The sequence below is a fragment of the Mytilus galloprovincialis genome, chromosome 6 (assembly GCF_965363235.1).
Source record: "Mytilus galloprovincialis chromosome 6, xbMytGall1.hap1.1, whole genome shotgun sequence".
NCBI classification, from domain to species: domain Eukaryota; kingdom Metazoa; phylum Mollusca; class Bivalvia; order Mytilida; family Mytilidae; genus Mytilus; species Mytilus galloprovincialis.
Genome location: NC_134843.1, coordinates 2,601,325 through 2,621,143, shown reverse-complemented (window position 1 = coordinate 2,621,143; position 19,819 = coordinate 2,601,325). Strand labels below are relative to the sequence as shown.

Genomic DNA, 19,819 nt, shown 5'->3' with positions numbered 1-19,819 from the left:
CAGCGATCCTATATCATATATACAATCATATAAGAAAGAAATAAAAACATTAGAAAACCCGGATTTTCGTCCATCATTTGTTTTGATATAAAAAAACTACTTTAAACCGAAAGTAGAATGATCAAGAATAATCAAGCATGGTTGGCCTCATGGCTTGACAAATAATTTCATAAAATGGTGAGTAATTTATTACAGTCATCAAGTCACTTATCAACTGTGTAAAATTTTAAACTATGTAAATAAACTCATCATAGATACCAGGATTACAATTTTATATTTACGTCAGACGCGCGTTTCGTCTACAAAAGACTCATCAGTCATTGTCAGTGACGGTCGAATAAAAAAATGATAAAGGCCAAATAAAGTACGAACTTGAAGAGCATTGAGAACCAAAATTTCATAAAAGTTTTGACAAATACATCTAAGGTTATCTATTCCTGAGGTAGAAAAGCCTTAGTATTTCAAAAATTCTAAATTTTGTTAACAGTTAATTTATAATTATAAACATATCAATGATAACTCAAGTCAACACACAAGTGCTGATTACTGGGCTGGTGATACCCTCGGGCTAATAAATCTCCACCAGCAGTGGCAAAGACCCAGTGGTTGTAAATAAACCCATCATAGAAACCAGGATTACAATCTTATATTTACGCCAAACGCGCGTTTCGTCTACAAAAGACTCACCGAAACAAAAAATGTTAAAAGGCCAAAAAAAGTACGAAGTTGAAAAGCATTGAGGACCAAGATTTCCTAAAAGTTTTGCCAAATTCATCTTAGGTATTCTAGTCCTAAGTAAACAACAAACTCGTCAAAGAAACTTTGAATCAACTCTTACCACCATACCATAACATATCTTATAATCTATCATGAAAAAATGAAATACATATTCAAGAAATAAAATTATGAAAGTTTGTTGAAGAAAAGTCTACACGATATCAAACGATAATTCCTCAAACATATTGTTTTTAAATTAAGGCTATAAATGTTTCTATGATTAGCTTATTTTGTAAGACGTTTCATGAATAAAGGCTACAATAGTAAATCGGAACACTGAAGTGCGACAAAAACAAACTCCAATATACATAGAAACTAACTATTTGATAACAACCGCCATATTCCTGACTTTGAACAAGACATTTTACCAAACAAAAATGGTGGGTTAAACCTGGTTTAATGGCTAGCCAAACCTCCCGTTTAATGACAATGTTAAAAATATCGCTGAAAGGACAAAAATATGTGACACAAATACAGCACAAACAAAGAATGTCATAACCTGTTGTGAGTATTTCTCATGTATAATTTGTCTTAAATTGAGTTTATAAAACACAATTAATTATGGTAATGTTTTAATTAGATATGAACATTTTTCTGTAAAAAACGATGGATAATTAATTACATTTTGTATTGGTATGTCTAGCATATTAGGCAATAAGAATATTTTTTCTGCAACGCTATTTAAAATGTTCATGGCCTAATATTTTTTAAACTATCTTGTTTGTTGAAAGCTATTTCTAGATCACTTAAAATTAAGCTCTGTAATTATTTGAAGAATGCATGGAAAGCTAGATATAATATTATTGGTTATCTATGTTATCATAATATTGTTCTCTGTTATCAGTCTTTTGTCACATTGTGTATATATTATGTACTGCCATAGTTTGTCCTATATGCTTTTGCAAATAAATATTCAGTCAATTAAACAACAACAAAACTAAATAAATAAACATGTCAACATACAATCTTCATCCACAGTATATCAATCTTTTAATCGTCTGAGTCTTATAAAAATTGAACATTAATGAAAAGATAAAGAAAGATACCATTTGGCAGTAAAAACATAAGTACAATATAAATAGACAACGCCATGAAAAAACAACAACAGAATGGAAAAACAATAACAAAACAATACACAGAAAACACAAGATCTGTCAACACGATCCCCTGCAAAAAGCAGGAGCGAGTACAGGTGCTCGGAAAGGTTATAATTCCAGCTCCTCTAGTGATATATGCAATATTACTCTTATTTATATATGTTGCGGTCTAATATTACCAGTATTACAGGTATTACTAGTTATCAAAGGTACCAGGATTATAATTTAGTACGCCAGACGCACGTTTCGTCTACATAAGACTCATCAGAGACGCTCACATCAAAATATTTATAAAGCCAAACAAGTACGAAGTTGAAGAGCATTGAGGATCTAAAATTCCAAAAAGTTGTGCCAAATACGGCTAAGGTAATCTTTACCTGGGATAAGAAATCCTTAGTTTTTCGAAAAATTCAAAGTTTTGTAAACAGGAAATTCATAAAAATGACCACATTATTGATATTCATGTCAACACCGAACTGTTGACTACTGGGCTGGTGATACCCTCGGGGACGAAACGTCCACCAGCAGTGGCATCGACCAGTGGTGTAAACAGTTATCAAAGGTACCAGGATTATAATTTAGTACGCCAGACGCGCGTTTCGTCTACATAAAGCCCCAGTCCCACTAGACCACGATCGCACCACGCTCACCGCGATCTAAAATAAATTTAGATCGTGGTGAGGTCGCGGTATGAGCGGTATGAAAATGTTAATTTTCGTTGCTTTCACGATGCTACTACGTCCTAAATACGCTTCTACAACGATCTCGCTACGATTAAACCACGTTCTCACCGCGCTTATTCTGTGACCTCACTACGCTCATAAAGATCTTTCTACGCTCTTCACGTTCTCACTACGACCATATCACGAGTTATCCGATTGCAACACGATCTTACTGCGATTATAGCACGTTCTTACCACGATTATACTACGTTCATAACGCGATCTTACTACGTTCTCAGCAATACCGTCAATATCGTGTTTCATATCAATATAGTTCAATTCCTTCTATTTCTGATTAAAACGGAGATTTCTCGGAAACAATACAGTCATGCCACCAAAATCTACTCGAACACGTGGGCGTGGTGGTAGGGGTTGATGTAGAGGCAGAGGGAGCAAAGTATGAACGCCTTACTAAACTCCAAATAGTACACAAGAAACTAAAATTTAAAATAGTACAAGACTAACAAAGGCCAGAGGCTCCTGACTTGGGACAGGCGCAAAAATAGTGGAGTTAAACATGTTTGTGAGATCTCAACCCTCCCACTATACCTCTAGCCAATGAAGAAAAGTAAACGCATAACAATATGCACATTAAAATTCAGTTCAAGAGAAGTCCAAGTCTGATGTCAGAAGATGTGACTAAAGAAAATAAACAAAATGACAATAATACATAAATAACAACAGACTACTATCAGTTAACTGACATGCCAGCTCCAGACTTCAATTAAACTGGTACTATACACATAAGTAGTATAATACTTGTCATCAAGAGATATCGGAACGACCAATCAAACCTAAATTACAACCTATTGTTGGTCCATAAAGCTCAAATGACGATATTTTAGTGAACGATAGCAGAGATGACACAGATGTGTCAATATATATAGGAAGATGTGGTGTGAGTGCCAATGAGACAACTCTCCATCAAGTTGAACGTAAAAATCTATAAAAGTAAACCATTATAGGCCAAGGTATATGTACGGCCTTCAATACGGAGCCTTCGCTCACACCGAACAGCACGCTATAAAGGGACCAAAAAAATACTAATGTTAAACCATTTAAACGGGAAAAACCAACGGTCTAATCTATATAAAAACGAGAAGCATGGTTGAGCCGTTAAAGCAAATGGATAAATACATTCAGACAAACAAAATCTAGGGAGTATTTTTTATATATTTTATGTGAAAATGACAATAAAAATGATGGTCGTAGTGTGAACGTAGTAAGGTCACGAGAAGAGCGTGATGAGGACGGCAAGGGCGTGCTAGAATCGTACTATTGTCGTGAACAGCGTGGTAAAGTCGTATTGGAAGCGTAGTTGGGTCGCGGTGAGAACGTGATGGTCGTAGTAAGGTCGTGATAACGTCGCTGTGAGATCGTAGCGCAATCTCTCCGAATAGAATCACGCTTTCGCTACGCTCTCGCTACGCTCTCGCTACGATTGTACAGCGACCTTTGCGATCTTACTACGATCTTAATTTGCTCTCACTACGCTTCTACTACGACCTAATTTCGCCACGACCGCACCACGATTGTTTTGAACATGTTCAAAGTTGGCCACGCTCTTCACGATCTTGAAGACCTCACCATGACCGTGGTACGACCTTACTGCGACCTACACGATCGTACCACGATCATCAAAATTTGCATTTTTTTTACAGATCGTAGTGCGATCGTGGCCTAGTGGGACTGGGGTATAAGACTCATCAGTGACGCTCACATCAAAATATTTATAAAGCGAAACAAGTACGAAGTTGAAGAGCATTGAGGATCTAAAATTCCAAAAAGTTGTGCCAAATACGGCTAAGGTAATCTTTACCTGGGATAAGAAAATCCTTAGTTTTCGAAAAATTCAAAGTTTTGTAAACAGGAAATTCATAAAAATGACCACATTATTGATATTCATGTCAACACCGAAATGTTGACTACTGGGCTGGTGATACCCTCGGGGACGAAACGTCCACCAGCAGTGGCATCGACCCAGTGGTGTAAACAGTTATCAAAGGTACCAGGATTATAATTTAGTACGCCAGACGCGCGTTTCGTCTACATAAGACTCATCAGTGACGATCACATCAAAATATTTATAAAGCCAAACAAGTACGAAGTTGAAGAGCATTGAGGATCTAAAATTCCAAAAAGTTGTGCCAAATACGGCACTAGGGGAAAGGTCAATATCTCTTAACAAAACCACTTAACATACACAAAGACGTACTCAGTGTTTCATACTTTATAAACAGTGAGATTCAGGTTTTAACACTAAAATTCCAAAGATTTGTAAGATAATAAGTTATAAACATATAAGTAATAAAAGTTACACTCTATGTACATTTGTCTTAAACGTACGAATCACGTACCAAATACGCAGGTAGTTTTTGATTCAAATATTCTTAAATTTATAACGGTCTCAAATCCACCCCATCTTAAATAGTTGGAAACTATATCCGATTTGAAATATGAAAACTTTTGAAATGCATTCTTGAAAATTTTGTAAACCACACCCTTCGATTTTGATAACCTTCGTGGGTGCTTTACGACTAGAAATGTAAAATAAAATATAAGTATTGAAAATAAATACATTTCTTTTGTTGAATTGCTCAGCACAAGACCTTATACGTTACATACAGTGGTATGTTCATCTAAATCCGTGTTTCTAAAACACAGATCACAAAATGGGAGTCTGAATGTTTTCTATACTGTATAATTACCTGATACAAAGAAATATGAGGCTTTGAATCCGATTGGTTGACAACATCTATGGTTACTTTTGCCTGTAACGAACACGACTATAATGGTACTGGAATGTGATACTATAACCGGGCGGCTGTTCCGTCTATAAACACCAGCCGGTTTGGGGGCATACAGGCCATCATACATCTAAATTATAAATTAAATACCTCGTGATTAATCGAAATTTGCATCTTTTAGTATATGGTAATTGAATTGCTAAGTAACACATGCACTTTCACCTTAGAATTAGAATTAGAACCTTTAGTTTTCGATGTTGTGTCATGTGTACTATTGTTTGTCTGTTTGTCCTTTTCATTTTTAGCCATGAAGTTTTCAGTTTATTTTCGATTTATGAGTTTGACTGTCCCTCTGGTATCTTTCGTCCCAAATGAAATGGTGACAAATGTTTACCATGTTGATGTTAATGGTGACAAAAGTTTACCATGTTGATGTTAATGGTGACAAATGTTTACCATGGTGATGTTAATGGTGAACTATTGTGATGTGTTGTATATCAGTCACCCTTTAATGATAATAAATGAAGACTTATTTTTATTATTTTTTATTTTACTGATATATTTCAATCGCCTATCTTTTACAATTCATGTTGCGCATAGCTAAACAACAAAATGGGAAAAAGCTCTTAACTAAAACCATATATAGGGATTACAACATATAAAAAAATCATGATATAACACACTTTTAAAAGCAGTTTTAGTTAAGTAAAAGTACTGTTGATATCGAAAAGCGAAACTAAAACATATATACTATATACATTTGTATATCTTGTCATAACCAAACAAACAATATTCATATTAAATATTTATTTCGAGAACTTTTCTTTCATCGCAATATGGAAAGTATCACTTACTTATAAAAATAAAAGTGTGTCTCATTGCACTGGAATCGATACATATTTGAAAACTTGAATGAAGTACTAGTACTATATCATTAGAAATCAATTATTGATGTGCATATATATGCAAAACACCTAGATATATTATTCTACATTGATAATATCTTGGATAAAACTAACAGATGCCTATGCATTTCTTTTATTTTTTTGTCGCTGGTGTTAATGACTTTATCACTTATATAAACACCGAGTTTTCTAGATAATATATCAAAACACATGTCTGTATGCTGTCACTGCGTTCAATTGAGATCTCAAAGCGATAATTCCTTTCAAAATATACAAATGCCAAGTGTCTAAGACTGTTCATACCAAAGAACCTTTTCTTTTCTATTTGCATTTTGGTCATTTTGCTTGTTCAAAAACATACAAAAGACCTGTTGGTGACCTTCTGCTGTTGTCTGTTCTATGGTCGGGTTGTGGTCTCTTTGGCACATTCCCCATTTCCATTCTTCTCAATTTTAAAAATACATTTATAGCTCCTGAAACCTATCTCTGTTAACATTATATTAACGTATCATGCACAATTTACAAAATATTATATAGATGAAACATTCACCGTTAAAGGTCATCTTGCTGTGGTGATTGATTTTTTTCTATCATCTATATGTTGTTTGCCTAAATGTATCTTATCACAAGTAGGTTCCTTTTTTATATTTAAGGGGGAAGACCTTGTTTCAGGGATATAAGTCTTTTATTCAGTTATGCGTTTCTAAAAGAAGTCAAGTTTCTACAATACATTTTAAGCATTTACCTGAAACAGATTGGAAATAATCTATGTAACCTAGAAGCTCAGAATATATTTTACCAAAATAGTTGACACAAACGTACTGATGATTTTAAGAGTTATTTCTCTTAACATAGGTCTACCTCCTTAATTATTTTTTTACCTGTATCTCACTTTCCCTTGCTATTTCCCAATCATCAAACACTAATCGTATATGTCCATAAGGATCAAGATTTTGTAAGGTATATGTAAATGTTTCGCCATTTAGAGCATACCCATCTGGAAAGTTAGGTGACGTGATGTATCCGCTCGGTTCCTTTGTTGGAAAAGGTGATGTTACCATGCCTTGCTTAGTTTCTAGCTTCTCTGAAAAGATGGATAATGTTGTCAACAAAATAGTTTTGAGTGTTATCGTTTTTATTGAAAGGAGATTTTTCTAAATTATCTTTGTGAATATTTTATATGATTTGTACTCTGTGTGAGTACACACACATGTGGGAAAGTAGATGTGCACAGTTCGTTCCTAGTGGGAAACCGACTGTTTGTTGAACTTAAATTCATTAACCTCGAACAATAGTTTTCGATAAATGAAAACTGTTATATTTTGATAATACAATCTTCGTTATATTTTTTTTGAAACGGGTGTATTTGTTTGAAAATTTATTATGTTAATGCCTTTTAAAAAACGAACATGTATTGATAAATACCATTTTTGAAGAAATATACTTATTTATAAGAAAATTGTAAAATAAAGCATGGAAATATATAGAAGTCTAGATAGTGTAAAAATAAAGTTTTGATGTTGCTGTAAAATTGTAAGAATTGTGATACATTTATAAGGTTTTGAATCAGATATTTAGATATTTTATTAATTCTCATCTGAGTTGTCAACCCTTGTTTTATATATAGAACTTACATAAGTTAAAAAAAGATTGAAAAAAGAATGAAGAAACGATTTTTTTCGTCCTTTAGATATTAACACAGCTGTGTATACTATATAGTGTGTTGTTATTACTGAATAGAGTTATTTTTACGCATTCGGTAACCTTTTACCTGTTGAACAGTACCAGTAGCAAATAACAAAGAGTTCAGTGCCTGAATACACAACATAACAAATACTATACTACTGAATTATCGTTTATTTCATAACTTGAGCATAAAACAAACAGATGGCAATATACCTTTCATAACAAAGTAACACTTCTTGTATTAACTTTTTGAACTTGCTGCTAACATAAAATTTCCATTTTTTATTTCCTATTCACTCTGTATAGGTCTTATTAAATAGAATTAATGTTCAGTATGATTTAGACAAAATCGAACACATGTGTCGATGACGGAGAATAAAATTAATGGAATACCTTGAACTATATATATATACAAAAAATTGAATAAGTTGAATTAGAGAACAACCAACGGAAAATAATACAGACAATGGTTAATAAAAGAGTTTTTTTTTTCAATTTCACTTTTTAGCATTTTTTTTTTGCATGCAAAATTGGCATTGACGAGCTTTAGACAAAACCGAAGGTATATGATACCGATGCGTGAAAATAAAAACTAGAGGCTCTCAAGAGCCTGTGTCGCTCACCTTGGTCTATGTGCATATTAAACAATGGACACAGATAAATTCATGACCAAATTGTGTTTTGATGATCATGATGTGTTTGTAGATCTTACTTTACTGGACATTCTACTTGCTATAATTATCTCTATCTATAATGAACTTGGCCAAGTAATTACAGTGGAAAATATATTCTAAAAATTTACAAAAATTTATGAAAATTGTTAAAAAATGACTATAAAGGGCAATAACTCCTTAATAAGTCAACTGACAATTTTGGTCATGTTGACTTATTTGTAGATCTTACCTTGCTGAACATTATTGCTGTTTACAGTTTATCTCTATCTATTATAATATTCAAGATAATAACCAAAAACTGCAAAATTTCCTTAAAATTACTAGTTCTGGGGCAGCAACCCAAAACAGGTTGTCTGTTTTGTCTGAAAATTTCAGGGCAGATAGATCTTGACCTGATAAACAATTTATCCCCCGGTCAGATTTGCTCTAAATGCTTTGGATTCAGAGATATAAGCCAAAATCTACATTTCGCCCCTATGTACTATTTTTAGCCATGGCGGCCATCTTGGTTGGTTGGCAGGGTCACGCCACATATTTTTAAAACTAGATACCCAAATGATGATTGTGGCCAAGTTTGGTTAAATTTGGCCCAGTAGTTTCAGAGGAGAAGATTTTCTAAAAGAATACTAAAATTTTAGAAAAATGGTTAAAAATTGACTGTAAAGGGCAATAACTCCTTAATTGGTCAACTGACAATTTTGGTCATGTTGACTTATTTGTAGATCTTACTTTGCTGAACATTATTGCTGTTTACAGTTTATCTCTATCTATAATAATATTCAAGATAATAAGCAAAAACTGCAAAATTTCCTTAAAATTACTAATTCAGGGGCAGCAACCCAACAACAGGTTGTCCGATTTGTCTGAAAATTTCAGGGCAGATAGATCCTGACCTAATAGATTATTTTACCCCATATCAGATTGCTCTAAATGCTTTGGTTTTAGAGTTATAAGCCAAAATCTACATTTTACCCCTATGTTCTATTTTTTGCCATTGCGGCCATCTTGGTTGGTTGGCAGGGTCACGCCACACATTTTTTAAACTAGATACCCCAATGATGATTGTGGCCAAGTTTGGATTAATTTGGCCCAGTAGTTTCAGAGGAGAAGATTTTTGTAAAAGATTACTAAGATTTACGAAAAATGGTTAAAAACTGACTATAAAGGGCAATAACTCCTAAAGGGGTCAACTGACCATTTCGGTCATGTTGACTCATTTGTAAATCTTACTTTGCTGAACATTATTGCTGTTTAAAGTTTATCTCTATCTATAATAATATTCAAGATAATAACCAAAAACAGTAAAATTTCGTTAAAACTACCAATTTAGGGGCAGCAACCCAACAACGGGTTGTCCGATTCATCTGAAAATTTCAGGGCAGATAGATCTTGACCTGATAAACAATTTTAACCCTGTCAAATTTGCTCTAAATGCTTTGGTTTTTTAGTTATAAGCCAAAAACTGCATTTTACCCCTATGTTCTATTTTTAGACGTGGCGGCCATCTTGGTTAGTTGGCCGGGTCACCGGACACATTTTTTAAACTAAATACCCCAATGATGATTGTGGCCAAGTTTGGTTTAATTTGGCCCAGTAGTTTCAGAGGAGAAGATTTTTGTAAAAGTTAACGACGCAGGACGACGACGGACGCCGGACGCCGGACGCAAAGTGATGGGAAAAGCTCACTTGGCCCTTTGGGCCAGGTGAGCTAAAAACTTGTCATAGTTTCCAGGCTTAGAAGCAGGTTTCTTCCACAAAAGACTCGCCAGTAACGCTCGAACCAAAAAGTAAAAAATGCCAGCCAAATTAGGTGCGAAGTTGAAGATTATTTAGAACAAAAAAACTGCGAAAGAATTATATTTCTAGTGTAAACGATCCACAGTATTAAAACAGAGAATGCTGTGGTGTAGTGGTTAGTGCATCGGACTACTAACACAAAGGTTTCTGGTTCGATTCCCGTTTGGGATGAAAATTTTAGGAACTCAATTTTCGGCTCTCCCTTGACACCATCTGCGAGTATGGTCTTGAGGAAAAAATAATAGTCCGTCGGAAGGGGACGATAAATGGCTGACCCGTGTTAAAAGAGAGTCATAACTCTTACACGTTAAAGACACCCTTGTAGATTTCGAAAAAGAGTAGGCTAATGCCGCTACAAGGCAGAAAATAAGTTGCAAAACTTGTTTCCCAATCCACTATAAATAAATATGTTTAAACTTTTTTTTTAAACAGAGAATGTTCTCTTTTAAATTCATCTTATGTATTTATGCACTTTTGATGTTTTTTTTAAACTCTTGACAAATAAATTCACAATTTAAATCTCTGTGTTTGCTTTACTTACCCATAATTTCGTAGATGACACGAAACCTTTTACCATGATCACTGGTTTTATTTGACATGCAATGTCTGATCTGTACATTAGACGAGAGGGAAATATAGATCTGTCCTTCATCAGAACCAAAGTAATTCCTCCTTGTGACACTGATGTAAGGTGGGTCGACCTCGTGGATTTGCAAATGATCACAGCTGAAAAATAATTAAAGTTATTTTAGGTTAAGAGATTAGTTTATAACATGCTACTAATGATTTAAATGATATTTAAGTATATATTTGACCTTAAAACCCACCAGAAGGACTATTGGCAAAATGAAAATAAAGACAAGGGAAACGTAATGTTAGAATGGATTAGAATGAATGGGATTTTGTCTGAAGCTCATCTATACACATTTTGCATGCCAAAAATGGAGTTCGCTCATTTCTGGCGGATGGGGGTGGGGTATATAGGCATAATGTATCAATATTTTTCAATGATCAATAGAAAACATTTTTTCCCTTCTGACGTCCTCAGACAGGGTCGCATTTTTCTCTGAGATGTCACAAAATTGAAATCAGAGGAAAGCAAGAAAATATGACGTCAGAATCGTTTTCACCAATGAAAAAAATAAGACGAAGCTTTAAAAAATAATAAATAATAGATTGTCAAGGGAAAATATTAATCGGTTAAGAATTAAAAAATAGTTTTCTAGACTCTGAAAGACTTATATCTGAGCTTGTGTTGTCGGTTTAGTATAATTGAAGACCCTAAAATGAACTATTAATTTCAAAAACACGTGCCGCGCGCACTTTAAAGGAGATCGTTAGTTTACATAACAAATATTTATTTAGCATATCTGTCCTTCAAGTATTTAACCAAAGTCTTATCTACGTACAGTTTCAATGATAATTATCAGAAAGTGATGCAACCATCAAGTAATTGCAACGGTTTAATCACGATTTGAACTTTCTATAACTTATACGCGAGATAATAATAGCAGCTAATATTAATTTCTTTACAATATATAGGTGAAATGGAGAACGAATAATTAAGACAATACAATACATTTTCATTACTGCTGAAATTAACTGTACGTCAAAATACTGATTAAGAAAGTTCTTGTTACAAGTTGTATATTTAAATGAAATACAAAAGGTTATTTGACGGTGATAGCAATAGAATGACAACTACTATCGTATCACTGTATTTCTAAAATATATTGCTATTATGATTATCGGTAAGCACTTTTAAATACAATCTGTATACTTCAACATTTATAAAAAAATAAATAAACTGAACTGCTACACATACATACGCCAATATACATACATAGAAACGAACTATTTGATATCAACTGCCATATTCCTAGTTAGTACAGGACATTTAAAGAAACAGGTGTGGCCTATTATATGAAAGGGTACGACAAAAAAAATGAAAATGTCATTTGAATATTTAGAATTTCATAATTCCACATTATGTTTTTGCGTGGTTTATAAGATAAAACTATGGTATTTATGAATTGATGGCTAACTCATGTGTCCGCAAAAATTAAAGTGAGCTTTCGAAAATTTCTTTACCTGTTTTTTTTTTTTTTTTTTTAATTACGCGAACCATCGAAAAGGGGGGTATGTGGGATTTTGGTTAAAAATTGATATAAAAATATCACTTGTTAAACTACGTTATCAAAATGCATATATAAAATAAAATCCAAAAAATTATTCCTTCACCTTATTTGTTTTCATGTTGCAAATTTATATTGAAAATAGGATTTTCAGCTAAAAATTATGGATATCCAGTAGGATTAAAATGGTCATAGAAGAGGGGCGAAAGATACCAGAGGGACAGTCAAACTTATAGATCGAAAATAAACTGACAACGCCATGGCTAAAAATGAAAAAAGATAAACAGATTAACAATAGTACACATAACAAAGCATAGCATGGCAATCAATGTGTGAAGCAACCATTAATATTTTTTGTTTGTTTTTTGTCATCAAGTTTAGTAAGTTTTTGAAGTTTGAAGAAAATCCATGGGCACACTCCCTATGTATAAGAGTTTTTATAGGTACAGAGAACTAGATGGAATTGTACTGATGGTCGCTGAATTATAACCAAACGGTTCAAACCCGATTGCGTATGGTAGAAATATTCTTTTTTGCAAACCCGTGTTTCTCATAATATACCTGTTACCAATTTAATCTTAATAGTTGCATTTTCATTTTTTTTAACAGTTTATCATGAAACGGAATTGATATTTTCAATAATTTAATTATGTTACAGAGCTTGAGTGTGATCTATGATTGTATTTTTTTTCTAATTAAACAAAGAGATTAATATAAGCATAAGTAGATTTATCGCAATGTTTAGAATGTTTGGTTAACGTGTACATTTCATATTCCTTGATTGAGTTGGTGTTTTAACGACACTTTAAGCAATATCAGCAATATCGTGACAATCAGTTTTTATAAGTGGAGAAGCTGGAGTGCTTCAGCGGGAAACTGACAATGATTGTCAATTTAGATAGGGTAGAACGCACCTGTCACATGCGGGTTTCCAACTCACAACCTGAGTGTTGAGATGCTATGAAAGCATTTTTTTTACTGCTGTTATAATGGAAATCTAAGCAGGTATGCTAGTGACTAAAGATTAAGTTTTCAGTGTCTGCTGTTTAGATTAAGACATTGCTTTCTGACTTTTGTCTTTTTGAATTAAGAAGTTTTTTACCTGCGATTTGACTTTACTTCAGTACTTCTCTAAGTAATAGTTACACTATAAAAATATGAAGCTTTGATCATTGATATCAGCTTGCAAATAACATAAAGTAAGCTCATTATTAATAACAGCAATAAGAGGGCTATTTGTTTTAAAAGTTCGAATTTTCCCTTTGTATCGTAAGTTGATCATGTACAACGACCCAAACATTCCTAACCTTGTAAAATTTGAAGATAAACCTGTTAGTTTATACAAGTAGATCTACAGGTAGAATTCAACAATTAAAAAGAAATATTTTTAATATGGTAACCGAATGAGGATCCTGATATATTATACAAACGTATCTGTGTAATTTTAGTAGCATACTCTGATCTACAAACGTATCTGTGTAATTTTAGTAGCATACTCTAATATACAAACGTATCTGTGTAATTCTAGTAACATACTCTGCTATACAAACGTATCTGTGTAATTCTAGTAACATACTCTGATATACAATCGTATCTGTGTAATTTTAGTAACATACCCTGCTATACACACTTGTCTCTGTTTGGAATGTTTAAAGATGCATCGAGGAAATGTCACATTTTCCAAAGTTATTTTTATATAACATGTACTGCATGACTTGATGACAACACTACATGAATGTCCGTCTTCTGCTGTGTAGTTATCTGGGAACGAGGCGGACGTGATATAACCATAGTCTCCTTTCTCCATGTGAGACTTTATACTCTGACGGTTTTCTACACAATCGGCTTCTCCTGTAACAAATAAAAGATAGTTGGCATAATTAACGTTAAGATAGTATCGAAAATGAACATCAAGGCGTCATGTTGGTGTCTTCGACATTGAGTTGGCACCAATGTTCTAAGATCTAAAGGGCTGGAAATGACAATAACTACAATTAGTATACTGATAATAAAATTACATGATGCTCAACAATATACAGCAACAGTGATTTTGTTTATAACAGATATAAGAAGATGTGGTATGAGTGTCAATGATACACATGAATGCAATTGTGTAATACAGGGATATGGACTGGGTTAAAACTATGAGTAAATGGGAGGAAAACACAAGGAAGGAAGAAAATAAGAAAGGAGAAAAATTTTCAAAAATAAAGATTATAAAATAATGAATTACTAAACTTTAAAATTGATATGAATAGGCCAAAAATAGATAATAAAAAAGAAAGTGAATAAAAATTAATGAATATTATACGCCCCATCTCCTTTTCAAGACCCTCAAACAGAGAGTCAAACATTGTGTTTTTTGCAATATTTAGATGATCTATTATTGTAATTCTGTAGATTATAGTAAATTATGTTTGCATTTTCGTGCAACGACAATTAGATAAAGGAAGTAACGAGGCACTTAAGTCTGATATACCGATACATGCTGGGACATTGTTATACAGATTAACAATCAACATTTATGATGAATTCAGATGGTAATCAAGTTATTAGTAATAAGCAATTATATGCAGATATTGAAACAGTATAAACATTTCTAAGATGAAATTAGTGTCAAAATATTAATTGTAACCGAATAAAATCTGCACTTACTGTATTATTAAGCATTTGTCATTCCTAATCAATATAAAAATAAGATCTGGTATGACAACTATCTACTAATGTCTAAATGACGCGGATGTCAGACACTATAGGTCAAACCATCACGTATTACATAACAAAAGATAGATAGTTTTTTTTTTAAAATATCAATTATATAAATAAAATACAAAATAAAAATTTGTTCAAAGGACAACATTTGATTAAAATGCATAAACGCATAAACTGTAGACCGAAAGAATAATGAAATTATTGATAAAATGACATTCATGCACGCATAACGCATAAAGACTGAATACAACAGCAATAATGGTCCAGTAAAAAAAAATACATAAAAGTATAACAGAAAAGTCTATGAACATAAAATAGGAATATTTCTATTAAAGACATTAAAGCATTCAATAAGAAGCTTGGTCACTTAAGTATCCTTTTATCAAAGGTACCAGGATTATAATTTAGGACGCCAGACGCAATTATCAATTATATCAGTAATAAATGATCGAATAGGAAAGTTTGAAATCATGACACCTTTCCTGTTTAGGACAGTATACGAATTGCTACGAAAAGAAAATGAACCTGATTTTAAAGTTGGCACATGTTATCTTATAGTTTGTTTCTGTGTGTGTTGCATTGTCCTTTGTTTTTGTTCACTTCAGTGTTTCTGTTGTTTCGTTGGTTTCCTCTTATAGTTGATGTGTTTCCCCTGGTTTTAGTGTGTTCCTAGATTTGTTTTCTCTAAGGCGATTTGTGACTTTCGAACAGCGGTATACTACGGTTGCCTTATTTGAAGGAAGGAGACAGGTAAATATTGTTATGTTAAAATGTATAATGCATTTTGTGCAACCCGTTCTTTGAAAAAACACCACATCTCTTTTATTTTCAATGCCTGGTATAATTAAAGATGACAGATAATAATGATAAGGACACACAACAGGACATCGATCATTTGTGACACAAAACCTTGTAAAGTCCAAATAATAAGTACAGAGTTTAGTCAAATATCTAAAAAAAAAATAGTTCAACAAAATAAAATTAAGCGAAGTGACAATGCAATGGTAATATAAACGGCCTATATTACAATTCATTGCGATACAGGTCCTATCTCCTTGTGAATGATATTTTTTTCAATATGATTGAGTTTTATGCGACTGTCATACAAGAGAGAGGTTGAGCTAGGATATTATAGTACGTTTCTGTGTATGTTATTTTTTATTGTTGTGTTTTTGTTGTGTCGTTGTTCTCCTCTTATGTTTGATGCGTTTTTAATATATAAATATTTTGATATGAGCGTCACTGATGAGTCTTATGTAGACGAAATGCGCGTCTGGCGTCCTAAATTATAATCCTGGTACCTTTGATAACTATTTACACCACTGGGTCGATGCCACTGCTTTCGTCCCTGAGGGTATCACCAGCCCAGTAGTCTACACTTCGGTGTTGACATGAATATCAATAATGTGGTCATTTGTATGAGTTTCCTTTTTACAAAACTTTGAATTTTTCGAAAAACTAAGGATTTTCTTATTCCAGGCATAGATTACCTTAGCCGTATTTGGCACAACTTTTTGGAATTTTGGATCCTCAATGCTCTTCAACTTTGTACTTGTTTGGCTTCATAAATATGTTGATATGAGCGTCACTGATGAGTCTTATGTAGAAGAAACGCGCGTCTGGTGTACTAAATTATAATACTGGTACCTTTGATAACTTTTCCCTCAGTTTTAGTTTGTAACCCGGATTTGTTTTTTTCTCAATCGATTTATGAATTTCGAACAGCGGTATACTACTTTTGCCTTTATTTATAGGTACCAATGCAGGAATATGATTGTTGTTTACCATTCGTACGGTGTGTTTGAGCTTTTGTGTTTGCCATTTGATAAGGGACTTCCCGTTTTGAATATTCCTTGAAGTTCGGTATTTTTTTTATTTTACTGATCCTGAGTATGTGTTTATATCCATCGAAACAATCGCAAAAACAACAATAGTGACGAAAGGTAAAAGTAATCCGCAATAATCAATGTTCGAAACCAATGCTTTATTGCATGCTAGCTTTATTTGTTTTGTAATTTACTGTTTCATGAAATTTGTTTACTGCACTTATCTCTGATAATTTTGTTCACGTAAAAATTTCAGTTTATAACAACTTTCATAGACACTGTGTCCTTCAAAGCTCAATAAAGAAGCTATTTGATGTGTTGTATGGTTGTTTCAGTAAGTCAAGCTCACTGAGGTGTAGTCTACAACTATTTGTTCAGTAAAACCATGAAAACGCCTTTCATTTCTACACTGGTATAAAAACGACCGTGCATAGCAACGAAAATAACGGCTAATGACATTCTCAGATTTAATAACATAAAAAGTATTTAAAATCACAGATAAAACATTTTACAAATTGTTGTCTTCGGAGTAATCGATAGAAGTTTAGCTAAAACGTATGTAAAGTTTGGCATTCAAATGCAGCATGAGACTAAAAGTAGAGTTTGACACATATCTTCATCATAAATACTCCAATTTATCTGTTTTTATATAATTAGATTTCACATTAGTAAACGAAAACAGGAATTCAAAAGATATAAAGTTAACACTTTTGGCTTTTACAGACATATTTCGATAATGTACATGCAACATCATTTAAAATAGTTATTACGGATCCCGTCGCCAATTTATGATATGACACTTTTCTGAAAACTGTCAGGCGATCAATCTAAATAATTCAAATAATTTAAAGAAGGGGATAAAGTACACAGCATCTTTATGATTCAGGTTCACTAGGTTTTGGTATATGCTTTAGTTAGTCAAACTTTGCTGCTAATATTTGAAAATAAATGTATTGTACAGATGCCAATTCAAATATTTAATAGCCAATGCTTCGGTAATGACATTAAAATATAACAAATACTTTCATATCGAAATTTTTCTGTTATAAAATCTTGTAAACGGCCAATGCATCGGTAATGACATTAAAATATAACGAATACTTTCAAATCAAAATCTTGTAAACCTTTTTCATTCTTTCTTTCCTTTTTGGTTTTGTAAGCTTTTCAACCTGTATTTTTAGATTTTCAAATACCATGGCTTCAAGCATCATTGAAGAGACATTTATTGTCGAATGTTCATCTGGTATAGTAATATCAGTACCGTTTATGTTATTTCAAATGTATAAGTCTGGATACGACCAGACAGCATTTGTATTGATACAGAAGGAAATGAACTCATTCAACTTTACTTAAATCAATGTCATCTATGTAAAAGGGGCATTAGCTATAATATATCACAAAAATTAAAATACGATGTTTTCTTGCATCTTTTATACAAGTGACATAGAGAAATATAATTGGCTTTTAGAAGCCAGTTTGGTTTAATTTTCTCCAAATAGGTTAAGGAACTTTACTGGTGAATTATTCACTTGCAAGATCCGATTGCACTTGTTTGCTATCAATTTATATCCACATTTATGTTTTATAGGGTTAAATGGCTGTCGGAATTTTCAGTGGTCACCTCTTCGGTTAATAAGATGACGTCTAGACTAAAGTACACACGAAATGCTGATACATATTATGGTGTTCATGCATCGTTTATTGTTTATTTTAGTCTTTTAACGAATTTCGTTAGTGATTGAACAAAAATAATCGTAATGATTCTTTAATATCTCGTAGATAATGTCCCTTTAACCTGCTGATATGAAATGATGCTTATATGCACTTCAAAAACCAGGAAGACACGATATCTCCTTGAATCAAAAACTTGTGATATGATGATCATGTCAAAACAATAAACAGAACCATTTTAGTCTAAAAGATGCTTCAAACTATAAACTGACGTATCGTGTTCAACTATAAGAAGTACCAGACATAATTAGTGCAACAACCACAATTAATATATATAAAGTGTAATATTTATCAAAGACTAAAAATACAGATTCAGATATTGTCACAAAAATCAAAAATAACTGCGGAGACACGGATCTATGACAAATAGGGTGACTGTAATGTTACATTTCATAAGGTAAACATTTGGGCAAAAAACCTATTTGCGTTTACCAGTTCAGATTTTTAATTAATTTTCATATGTACAGTTATCAAGTTTACTGTCCTCAATGAAATACAGTTTAAAGTTTGTATTAGTCCTAGTAGGTATTTTTGAAGAAATATACAGTCATATGGAGCAGATATTCTGATCTTGCCATTTTATCCTGATTTCAAGTTCTGTGAGAAGGATAAAATTAAGAATTTAGAAGTGTAGCTTAATAAATTGCGAGATGTGTCCTTTTCCTTTTTTTCATAGTTCTGATTATTTAATGAAAGAGCATGAACACGTCGGCTGACAGGGCGCATTATTAGCAATCGTTATAGCACCAACTGTCTATTAAAATAGCATACCACCTTACTTAATAAACAATAAAGAAGGAAAGAAAAAACTGTTTGTTTAGTTTTTTTTTTTATTTATCGCCAAACATTACACATTATTTTACCGTATATATTTCTTTTTGTTATTTCTGTATATCATGCATTACTAATACATGTCTAAATAAAGGCAACAGTAGTATACCGCTATTCAAAATTCATTAATCGATTGAGAGAAAACAAATCCGAGTAAAACCACATTAACTATAAGAGGA

At 32.8% G+C, this 19,819-nt stretch overlaps 1 protein-coding gene across 3 annotated transcripts in view; it reads right to left on the bottom strand.

Annotated features, from left to right (window-relative positions):
- The window catches only part of LOC143078700 (uncharacterized), a 46,310-nt gene that overhangs the window by 12,086 nt on the left and 14,405 nt on the right, over nt 1-19,819 (bottom strand). For all 3 annotated transcript variants that reach the window (XM_076253614.1, XM_076253615.1, XM_076253612.1), the window contains exons 3-6: nt 14,157-14,391; nt 10,947-11,131; nt 7,130-7,332; nt 5,305-5,473 (exon numbers count right to left, since the gene is read on the bottom strand). In XM_076253614.1, coding sequence (XP_076109729.1) covers nt 5,305-5,473; nt 7,130-7,332; nt 10,947-11,131; nt 14,157-14,391 — 792 coding nt within the window. The remainder of the gene's footprint in view (nt 1-5,304; nt 5,474-7,129; nt 7,333-10,946; nt 11,132-14,156; nt 14,392-19,819) is intronic.